At 36.9% G+C, this 12,388-nt stretch overlaps 1 protein-coding gene across 1 annotated transcript in view; it reads left to right on the top strand.

Annotated features, from left to right (window-relative positions):
* Positions 1–11,887, top strand: part of grk5 (G protein-coupled receptor kinase 5) — a 34,855-nt gene extending 22,968 nt beyond the window's left edge. The window contains exons 11-16 of the mRNA XM_056467360.1: positions 2,174–2,263; positions 2,707–2,915; positions 5,461–5,601; positions 6,452–6,589; positions 8,193–8,372; positions 11,587–11,887. Of these exons, the coding sequence (XP_056323335.1) occupies positions 2,174–2,263; positions 2,707–2,915; positions 5,461–5,601; positions 6,452–6,589; positions 8,193–8,372; positions 11,587–11,649 (821 nt within the window). The 3' untranslated portion in view covers positions 11,650–11,887. The remainder of the gene's footprint in view (positions 1–2,173; positions 2,264–2,706; positions 2,916–5,460; positions 5,602–6,451; positions 6,590–8,192; positions 8,373–11,586) is intronic.
* The last annotated feature ends 501 nt before the right edge of the window (positions 11,888–12,388 follow it).

Below are 12,388 nucleotides of genomic sequence, written 5' to 3'. Positions count from 1 at the left end.
CACATCAAAGTTCCTGAAAGCAAAGAAGGTGCTGCAGGATTGGCCAGCCCAGTCACCAGACATGAACATTATTGAGCATGTCTGGGGTAAGATGGAGGAGGAGGCGTTGAAGATGAACACAGAGACTCTTGATGAACTCTGGGAGTCCTGCAAGAAGGCTTTCTTCACCATTCCAGATGACTTTATTAATCAGTGATTTGAGTCATTGCAGAGATGTATGGATGCAGTCCTCCAAGCTCATGATGGAGTCAGACACAATATTCATTCTGTTTCCACTGCAGCATGAGCACATATTCTATACTGGACATTATTGAAGGTTCAGTGAGCAGACTTTAGTCTAAGCAGAGTCAGACCTTACTGTCCTAATGAAATCAGTCAAAATCAAGACATGATCAGATATTATTGTGGTAAATAAGCCTCATCTAGAGGTCTTTAACTTTCATATAAGACACTTCTGATACCAAATGATCAACTAGAAGTCAAGATATTATTTGTTGATCCTAAAACTTGGACAGGCAACAAGACTTTCATCAAGTAGTGTACTTAAGACTCTGGGTCTCACAGCTCATGTCTCTAATAATCACACAGCATGACCAACTCTGAAATACAAATGAGCAAAATCATACTGTTGTCGAAAAAATATTTAAACAAACTGAGTAAGATGCTTTGTCAAATGACAACCTTTTAAAGTGAAGTGGAGCAGGTGTACAATCTGTTAATAACTACCTCTGAATTGTGTTTTAGATGAAATATTGCCTAAATAATCATTATATTTGACAAAAATATTTAGTTTTACTTCGAAGCTTAAAAACACAGGCACAAATTAATATCAAGCTCTTCATAAATAGATGAGTTTAATAAAGTGAATTGCTGTTGTTACTCTCCAGTTAAATCTCAGTAAGAGCTTAGAGATATGACACAATGCATAAACATGCATTAAACACTTATACTTAGCAGTCTACATCAATGTTTCCCAACCCTGTTCCTGAAAGCACACCAACAGTACACATTTTCAACCTAATCAAACACACCTGAATCAACTCATCAGAACATAAGAGACTCCAAAACCTGAAGTTAATGGGTCAGATAAGGGAGCCATCCACAATATGTACTGTTGGTGTGCCTTCAGGAACAGGGTTGGGAAACACTTCAATACATAAGTTTGTCTCCTTACACACATACACGGAAAATTTCACAATTATACACGTTAAACTAGCAAAAGATATAGTTAAAGAGACGTACTGTATGCCTCTTCAGGAAGATTAATAATAAACTGAATAAACATATACAGCCCTTTTTCCAGAATTTAGCATTCTGACGAGCAAATAAGAGTCACACTTTTAAACAAGAGTCCCACATACATCGGAAATATAAAAAGGCAAGGCAAGTTTATTTCTATAGCACATTTCATACACAATAATAATTCAAAGTGCTTTACATAAACAAGAATAAAGGAGACAATAAAATAAAAATGATTAAAAGAATCAAAAAAGTATTAAAACTGATGAAATAAGCTGTAATAAAGCTCTTAAGAGAATTCTCATTGATTTAATCTCACTGGGAAATGTTGTAGCCAGTTAAATGATGCATGTTTTTGAGCATAACAGTCGGTGTTATGTTCTGATTTGGCTATTTTTCTGTGCTCATTTACACTCACAGGATTTACATGAGAATGAGGAAACCATAGTGTTTGAGGCTCACAGTATGTCATTTCCGTGTATGGAACTCTTATTATTTAAAAGATAGGAATACAGAGGTTCGCTTCCTTTTTATAACCCCGGCAACATGACGTGATGTACTACATGACGTGCTGAATGCGTACATGTAAAAATGTAATGAGAAAAAGTCGAAAAAAATAATATTTAAATGTTGCTTTGACTTATTTTAATAAGCGAGTCGTGGTTTCAACAACACTTTTAAAGTTATACAAAGTTTCACTTAATAGTTTGATTAACGTAAGTTGAGATGACTAGAAAAGTTCATTTGACTCAACTAAAAAATTTAAGGCAGCAAGAATGTTTTGACAGTGTAGTAGTCTGAATGTTTTATTAATTTTGACAAATTTTTGTCCATAAATAAATAACTAAATGAATGAATGAACAAATGAATGATTAAGTTTGAAACTGGATTAGACTAAATGTGTTCCTCTCTTCCTGTTACTGTTATCCGACAGGTCACATTCGCATATCTGACTTAGGATTAGCCGAGATCTTGCCAGAAAACAAACTTGTGAATGGCAGAGTTGGAACAGCAGGATACATGGGTATGAAAATCACCTTTTAATAAACTCTATCACATATGCTAATCAGCTTATCTGATTAAATTTCAATGATGCAATTAGTCATTTCCAACTGCTTTGAGATTTATATAGATTTAAGCACAGTAGGATTGAGTCAAGTATCAGATTACCTATCAAGTAATCTGATTACTTTTCTAATGAAGGAATTCGAAAAGTAACTTAGATTAAATTTTAATGATGACATAATTAGTAATTTGTAACTGCTTTGAGACTTATATGGATTTCAGTACAGTAGCATTCAGTCAGGTATCAGATTACTAATGGAGTAATTGGATTACTTTTCTGACAAGGGAATTTAAAAAAGATTATTTTAATTACGTAATTAGTAGCTGATTGCTTTTTCGAAGTTACTTACCCAACACTGAGTGTATGATAATATATAGTTGTGCTATTTTTCTGGTCTTCAGCTCCAGAAGTGGTCGCCGGCACGAGCTACGGTGTAAGTGTGGACTGGTGGGGACTCGGGTGTCTGATCTACGAGATGACGGCTAAAAAACCTCCGTTTCGTAACCACAAGGAACAGGTATCGAAAAAGGACCTGAACCAAAGAATCCTGGAGAAGGCGGAGCTGTATGGCAAGATGTTCGATGAGGAAACACAAGACATCTGCAAAAACGTGAGACCACCTTTAACTCTCTGTTGATTGCTCTGATGCAGTAAGATTCGTAATGTTTAAAAGTTGGAAATTCTGCTCACCAAGGCTGCATTTATTTGATCAAAAACACAGTAGAAACTGTTAAATTGTGTGTATATATATAAAAATAATATAATAAAATACTTGTGTACTTCTCGTGTGACAATTCACAACAACTGATACCATGCCTATGGCTCTGGAGAAGAACAGCAGTAGCACGGGGGGTAAGAGAAGGGCGGAGTCAGTTAATGTTGCGTAGGTCAAAGTAAACAGACCGGGCGATGTTATTGATGTGAGAATCAAAAGATAGGGTGCTGTCAAGGATGATACCCAGACTTTTAACCTGTAAAGAGGGATAAATGGATCAGTCGTCAATAGAAAGAGAAAAGCTGTTAGTTTTGGAGACTGTTTTGTACCAACAAGCAAAAGCTCAGGTTTTGCACTATTTAATTTAAGAAAGTTAAGAGAGAGGCAAGATTTGATTTCTGCTAAGCAGACTGTAAGGGATGTAGGTGGAAAACAAGTAGAGGGTTTGCCAGAGAGATAGAGCTGGGTGTCATCCGCATAGCAGTGGAGCTGTATGTTATATTTACGGAGAATATTACCAAAGGGAAGGAGATAGATGATAAAAAGCAGGGGCCCTAGGACTGAGCCCTGGGGTACACCCGAAGAAACTGTAAAATGTTGAGAAGTGAATGATTTGAGTTGAGTGAACTGAGTGAGAGATAAGATTTGAACCAGGCAAGTGGGATACTGGTGATGCCAAGAGAGGATAGTCTATTGATGAGGGTGCTGTGACGGACACTCAGGTGGAGGAGAATGAGAATAGATATTAGTCCAGAATCAGCTGCCAGCAGAAGGTTGTTGGTGATTTTAATAAGCGCAGGTTCTGTGCTGTGGAATGGGCAGAAACCAGACTGGAACTGTTCATACAGGTTGTTCTAAGGTTTGGATTTGTGTTGCTACAATTTTTTTGAGGATTTAGAAAATATCTGGTAAATTAGAAATAGAGAAATAGGTCATGACTTTATTAAAATTAGATGGGTCTGAAGCAGGTTTTTTGAGTATTGGAGTAATTGCTGCAGTTTTGAAGGAAGCAGGAACAGTTCCAGTGGAAAGAGAAGAGTGAATAATGGCTGAAATCAGAAGAGAAGAGGCTTTAACCAGAACAGCGAGGAGAAGATCTAAATCAGAGGAAGATGACTTAGATTTGGAAATAAGATTTGAGATTTCTGAAGTTGTAGGGAGCAGAAAAGAGGAGAATACATTTTCGGATTGTGAAATTTCAAATATAATGCTCAGAAAGGATTGTGAAGATGCTGGTGAATATTAAAGATTTTAAAGAATATTAATAATTTCATCTGACAGACTGGCACTAATATGCACACATCACCATTCTCACAACGAGTTTCTAAGTTCTCTCAGCCTTCTGAGGTAATCTGGGAGCATGTTCAGAGCTGCGAATACATTATAAAAGCATTTCCTGCTTATACAAATTTATCATTAATAGTGAGAACAGTTTAATAGGCTTCTCTGAAATTTTATTCAGACTACATTATTATTTTATTTAACAAACCAACACAATCTGACTGCATTTTGGCGCACATTGTTTTGAAGCACATCACCTAAAATGTTATTCGTTATTATTGTTTATCGATTACCGACTAACAAGAGATACATTAAAATTAAGAGACAAATTATACCAAAAGAAATTCGTTTCAAAACAGATATTTTTACCAAGAAAAATATACAGTGTGAATTATATTTTAGTCTGTGCCCCTTCACTACTCAACTATACAGGTGGATGATTTGTTTCGCTCTGAGGAAAATAAGAATTTAATGAATGCTCCACTGTGATTGTTGTATCACAAACCTCAGTCATATATTTGCTATTGTTTTTCATTTGTCATTATTTTAAAGATTTTGTCTTGAGCATCTGATTTTTTCTTGCTGCAGCTGATGTGAGTTCATTTCTCCGTCTCACTCCTCGCAAGTTCAGGTGAGGGAGTGTTTAAAAGAAACCCATGGCAGGAAAATATACGTTCAGATTTTAAAAAATATATCTGGATTTTCAAAAGGAATCCTAAGTTTGAGCCTATCCATGTCTTAGGAATGCCCTTAAATAATGTAGTGAATAGTAGTCTGCAAGCATCAGTGTTCATTGAGATTGAAATTAGATTCAAAAGAAAATGAAATGGAGATAATAAATATCGTCAGAGCAACTCTTGTGACTGCTTTGGGAAATATCGCTCATTGTAGACGTCACGGGATGACTGACCGTGAAGGAACGTGTAGTCTGGCACATTTGTAACCCACAAATCAAGATTTCATCAAGACAGAATCACATAATCTGACTGTGATTATAGTAACCCACAATAAAAATGGTGTGATCTGACCAGGGCTTAAGTTGAGTTGACTCACATTTTCAAGGCAGCTAAACTTGAGTTTGTAAGTTTAACCAATGTGAAACGGTTTAGTTTCAAATGTCCTTTATTTCTGTGATTCAAAGCTGAGTTTTGCATTTTAGCTCCTGGGTAAAAACCCAAAGGAAAGGCTGGGCTGCAGATCTGGCCAGGGAGCAGAAGTCATCAAGAGTCACCAGTTCTTTAAAAACATCAACTTCACATTACTGGAGGCAGGAATGACGAGGCCTCCCTTCATTCCTGATGTGAGTGACGTTGCTGTGAAAAACATTTATCATCTACTCACTTTTTTTAAAAATACTACTCATTTTACTACTCCCCTACCATTTTAAAACCCATTCAGCTGATGTCCGGGTCAAACGGGAGCACTTTTAGCTTAGCTTAGCATAAATCATTGAATCAGATTAGACCATTAGCACCTATTTCAAAAATGAGCAGAGTTTGGATCATTTTCCTATTTAAAGCTCGACTCTTCTCTAGTACGAAGGCCGACAGCGAAAATGAAATGCTATTATTTTCTAGGCTGATATGGCTAGGAACTATAATCTCATTCTGGCGTAATAAGACACTTTGCTGCTGTAATTTAATTGCCAAGTTCATAGCAAAGTTCCTTATATATTACGCCAGAATGAGTGTCATTCTGCAGCCATTGGAACATTAGAACTCATTCACTCCCACTGTTCGTTTCAGATACATGGCATGTGATACTAAAGAGCGTTTAATTGGTCAGAAGATTTGATGTATGAGGCGATGTCAATGAAACCGCTGATCCGTTTAAGCAAAAGTGACAAAACTACAAGGTTTACATGTTTATATCAGTTTTAAATCTTCTAAACATGAATTGTGATGCTGTTTTGGAGCAGGCTAGCTTATAGATATCCTCGAAGACTACTGATACTAACATCTAAAAAACTTTAGGTTCACTGGCCCTTTAAATATGTAAAATAGCAACTTGTGTTGAGGAAAGAGTCAGAATTGATCCCCCTTTTGCTTTAAAACAGACCTCCACTCAATTAAAAACACCTTTTTTATATATATTACATTCTGTAAAGTTCATCAGAGCTCTTCCACATCAGACTTTCTTCTCTCCACCAGCCGAGAGCCATTTACTGTGATGATGTGAGCGACATCGATCAGTTCGCTGCGGTTAAAGGAGTCACTCTTGGTCAGACCGATGAGGATTTCTACGCAGAGTTCAACACGGGCTGCGTTACTGTGCCCTGGCAGACTGAGGTACAGAGGAAGGATACACTAACAATCTAATAAAGTCTTAAATCAAGAAGCATTATCTAGACTAGTGTTTCCCAACATTGTTCCTGGAGGCACACCAACAGTACACTACCTGACTAAAGTCTTGTCGCCTATCCAAGTTTTAGGAACAACATATAATAACTTGACTTCTAGTTGATCATTTGGTGTCAGAAGTGGCTTATATGAAAGGCAAAGGCCTCTAGATTACACTTATTTTACCACAATAAAATATGATCATGTCTTGATTTTTAATGATTTGATTAGGACAGTAAGGTCTGACTCTGCTTAGACTAAAGTCTGCTCACTGAACCTTCAATAATGTCCAGTATAGAATATGTGCTCATGCTGCAGTGGAAACAGAATGAATATTGTGTCTGACTCCATCATGAGCTTGGAGGACTGCATCCATACATCTCTGACATGACTCAAATCACTGATTAATAAAGTCATCTGGAATGGTGAAGAAAGCCTTCTTGCAGGACTCCCAGAGTTCATCAAGATGCTTTGGAGTCATCTTCAACGCCTCCTCCTCCATTTTACCCCAGACATGCTCAATAATGTTCATGTCTGGTGACTGGGCTGGCCAATCCTGTAGCACCTTGACCTTCTTTGCTTTCAGGAGCTTTGATGTGGAGGCTGAAGTATGAGAAGGAGCGCTATCCTGCTGGAGAATTGTCCCTCTCCTGTGGTTTGTAATGTAATGGGCAGCACAAATGTCTTGATACCTCAGGCTGTTGATGTTGATCATCCACTCTGCAGATCTCTCGCACGCCCCCGTACTGAATGTAACCCCAAACCATGATTTCTCCTTCACCAAACTTGACTGATTTCTGTGAGAATCTTGAGTCCATGCAGGTTCCAGTAGGTCTTCTGCAGTATTTGTGATAATTGGGATGCAGATCAACAGATGATTCATGGGAAAAATCGACTTTCTGCCACTTTTCCAAATGATCAACTAGAAGTCGAGTTATTACTTGCTGCTCTTTAAACTGGAATCCATGACAAGACTTTTGTCAGTAGTGTACATATTTTTGATGTCTCCCTAATCTGATCCATTAACGTCAGGTGTTGGAGTCTCTTCTAATGCTCTGATGAGTTGACTCAGGTGTGTTTGATTAGGTTGAAAATGTGTACTGTTGGTGTGCTTTCAGGAACAAGGTTGGGAAACATTGATGTAGACAACCAGAACATACTGTCTTGTTTTCAGAAATATTATGTCAAAATTAAGTGAGTTTCACACTAAACATAGACAAATCCAGTTGAATATATTGCATCAGACATATTATACTCGCAAAAAAAATCTGTTTAATAATAATATGTCTTCAAAACGGCAAAGGTTCAAGGAGATTTGCTGCATATGCTTTGGAGTTGTCCTGTTTTGTCAAATTATTTTGGTAGTTTTAAGGAAAAACGTGTAATTTTGACATATTTCTGAAAACAACACTGTATGTTTCGCTTGTCTAGAAAGTGCTTCTTGATTTAATAATTTTTTGACATCTGGACTAGAAACAAGACTACGAGTTTTATCAGTGCAGTAAGTTTCTTCACATCTGTAATGATCTTCATGTACACACAATTCATCCAGATGATCGAGACCGAGTGTTTCAAGGACCTGAATGTGTTCGGGCAGGGCGGGAGTAGGTCACCGGATCTGGACCGCAGTGCACCGATCCAGCCCACTTACTCCGAGACACAGTCCAGCAGCCTGAAAATTCAGTCGCAGCCCCTCAGTCGAAGCCGGCTACTGGGCAAAATCTTCAGACGCGTAAGCAGACATTTTAGATGACATCATCACACACTAAAATAAATCATTTGTGTTCTATAGTGAGCCAACTCTCATCTGTTTGATTAGCATCGGTTCTTTTGGGGTGTGCAGTTTAATTCACTGAATTTCTACAAAGTATCTTGTAGACTGTAAACTTGCAGACGTTTTTGGTCACGTCCATAACGCATGTTTAATTCCATTATTTAAAACATAAAATAAGTAAACAGATTGATATTTTTCTGATCTCATAACTCTGCGCTTAGCTGTTTTGGAAAATAGAAACAGTTGTTTCAATATAACGTTAACACACACTCACCGGCCACTTTATTAGGTACACCTGTCCAACTGCTTGTTAGCGCAAATTTCTAATCAGCCAATCACATGGCAGCAGCTCAATGCATTCAGTCAAGAGGATCTGCTGCAGGTCAAACCAAGCATCAGAATGGTGAAGAAAGGGGATTTAAGTGACTTTGAACGCTGGAATTGCTCAGCTACAGTTAAAGAAAAAATATATTTCAAATATTCCCCATGAGCACATTTTTCACAGTACTTCCTGTTATATTTGCCTACACAAACTGTGCTGTGTAGTGAAGTAAACAAAAACACATGGTATCGACAGAGTGAATATCCACTGTAAAAAGAAATTCTTGCCACCTTCATTTTTTATGTTAAAAATGAACTTTACATGCGGCTCAGTGGTTAGCACTGTCGCCTCACAGCAAGAAGGTCGCTGGTTCGAGTCCTGGCTGGGTCAGTTGGCATTTCTGTGTGGAGTTTGCATGTTCTCCCCGTGTAGGTGTTGGTTTCCTCCGGGTGCTCCGGTTTCCCCCAAAGACATACGCTTTAAGGCCAATTTAGTTCATCCAATCCACCTAGTGTATGAGTGTGTGAATGAGTGTGTATGGATTTTTCCCAGTACTGGGTTGCAGCTGGAAGGGCATCCACTGTGTAAAACATGTCAGAATAGTTGGCGGTTCATTCCAATGTGGTGACCTCTGAAATAGAGACTAAACCGAAGGAAAATAATGACTTACATCAGTCAAACTGACTAAAATTGTTAAGTTAATCTTTGTAGAACTTAAAAAAATTGAGTTGAAACCTGATTATCTTGTTAAAACAAGTTAAAGTAATAATATTTGTTGTCTGGACGTGTTTAGTCATGTTTTTTACAGTGTGGTTCTGGGATCATTCGAAAGCTTAAAAGCTGCAGTAGAAGATCTGGGAAAATGGAGAATAAACTGGGGGAAATAAAGAAATAAATAAAGAATAATTTCACAATTTAGACTTCAAATGTACAGTAAACAGAACATTCTGGATTCAGTCAGATGAACAACGCTTTAATTAGTACTTTGATTATTTAATTATCTCATTCAAATGAATCTTAGCTGTTGCAAAACTTGATGTTTTTGTGATATACAGTTGAAGACAGCATTATTAGTCCTACTGTATATCCCCCCCCCCCCAAATTTCTGTTTTCGCAGAGAAGACTTCAACACGTTTCTAATCATAATAGTTTTAATAACTCATCTCTAATAACTGATTTATTTTCTCTTTGTCATGATGACAGTAAATAATATTAGACTAGATATTCTTCAAGACACTTCTATACAGCTTAAAGTGACATTTAAAGGCTTAACTAGGTTAATTAGGTTACTAGGCAGGTTAGGGGAATTAGGCAAGTTATTGTATAACGATGGTTTGTTCTGTAGACTATCTTATAAAATATTAATTAAGGGGGCTAATAATTTTGACCTTAAAATGGTGTTTAAAAAATTTAAAACTGCTTTTATTCTAGCCGAAATAAAACAAATAAGACTTTCTCTAGAAGAAAAAATATTATAGGAAATACTGTGAAAATTTCCTGAATCTGTGAAACATCATTTGGGAAATATTTAAAAAAGAAATTCACAGGAGGGCGAATAGTTCTTTTCAAAATAAAAAGTCATGCTAAAGAGTTTGAGGATTCACATGATAGACTACTCAATGAACTAGTTTTATTAATCTTATAAACCCAAAGCTGGTTATTCAGCATACAGGATCATCTTTTCCGTTCAGCCTCAGGGTTTTCAGCACATCTGAGTGCTGTACTGTGACGGTTTACATTGCTATGCACTGAATTCAACGAGGAACTTCATTACTAACCCTTGATTAAGTGCTTTCAGTGTCACGAGGCAGAAACGCATTCCTAGACATCCCATAGTTTATATTCTTCTTTAATTAACTTACAAGGAAACAAGCTACTTTCCTTCCTTATACTACTCACTGGATCTGTAAAACCCAGGACACCTTATGAAAGTCTAATATTTGGATATTTAATCACTTCAAAGACAGTTAGTCTATATTAATGTCATATACAGTTGATGTCAGAATTATTAGCCCTCTTCTATATTTTCCCTTCAATTTCTGTTCAACAGAACCATTTTTCTAATAACTGATTTATTTTTCAGGATAAAGTGACATTTAGAGCCCTCTCATACACCCAGCGCAATAAGATGCAAGGCGTGTTTGGCGTGATTTGATGCTATTTTCAGACCAGCGCAACTGTAATTTTCATGTTTTGCACCACGTTGCTTAAATAGTAAATCCATTTGTATCACTTTGAGGACTCATGCGTGTTCTGATCTATAAAGGAGGTGTGTTAAGGCGCATGTTGATGCGTTGCTATTTTGACGAACTGAAATAGACCTAAAGTCCAGCGCAAAGCACGTTAGTCATGCGCCTACGCAGGTCCAAATGCTTACACATTGCTTAATACACACAGGATGTACAGCAATACACAAATATCTTTACAAATATACAATTAAAGGATTAAAATATTACAAACATTATTATTTTCTACATAAATATAAACACCACTGCCTCCATGCCTCATCTTTGGGGGCTTTTACAGTTTATTCATGATAATCTGCATTTGTATAATGTTATTATTATTAGCAGTGTTCATTATTAAATGCATATTTACATTTGTTTTAATAAAAACAAGATTAAATAAAATAAATATATATATATATATATATATATATATATATATATATATATATATATAGCGACGCAGTGGCGCAGTAGGTAGTGCTGTCACCTCACAGCAAGAAGGTCACTGGTTCGAGCCTCGGCTGGGTCAGTTGGCGTTTCTGTGTGGAGTTTGCATGTTCTCATGCTCCGGAATGCACTATATGAATAATAACTGAAATCTCTCTTTTCTTTATTGTTACAGCCCAAGGACGAGCCAGCAGAACCCATTTTTCGCAAATCCAGCCCGTGTTATGAAAAGCTGTGAGAGAGGACTGCACTACACAAATCCTGTCCGTTTTTTAACTCATATTCTATCCATTTCTCACCTTTGTTGTTAGACATGACGGCTTATGTTACTGTTTAAATGCTATTGGAGCCCTTCAATACCTTACTCACAAACCCTACTGTCTTTTATTATTATTATTATGACATATGACCAAAGCTGATGTAAGATGTTTTGTATGCTCAATTTGTAAATAAAAGAAAACCCAGTGTGTCTTGTACAGTAGCTGCATTAATAAATATTCAATTCTAACAATGGGTAACAGATCCACATGAGTGATGATATTAATATTTAAAGACTTTGTGAAAATACAGTGATTCAGCACAACAGATAGATTTACATCAGTCAAAATGACCAGCGATTGACTTTGGGAAGCTGACAGGCTGGTTTCCCTCAGAATGATGGTGAATGCAGTCAGCGTGTAACTAAATTTAGTAAACCATCGACTATATTGACTTTTAACTCACACTCCTAAATTATTAGTGACATTATTACATGTCTAATAACAGCTGGCCAGAAAGTGATGGATTTTGTATAAACTGTTGAAATATTGGTGTCTGTGATGCAGCAAGCCCAGAGACTGTTGTGTACACCCTGATTTTAATTCACTTTAATATGTGATGTGACTAAGAACGGTCATTAACAAATCTTTTCCCAATTCAAATGAGTAGCGTCTTGGACCCGGAAACATTTCAGCACTTCACGACTTAGCAAGTGTATT

Source organism: Danio aesculapii, chromosome 10 (assembly GCF_903798145.1).
Source record: "Danio aesculapii chromosome 10, fDanAes4.1, whole genome shotgun sequence".
Lineage (NCBI taxonomy): Eukaryota > Metazoa > Chordata > Actinopteri > Cypriniformes > Danionidae > Danio > Danio aesculapii.
The sequence above is the reverse complement of the archived record's forward strand: the minus strand, read 5'-3'. Positions and strand labels throughout refer to the sequence as shown.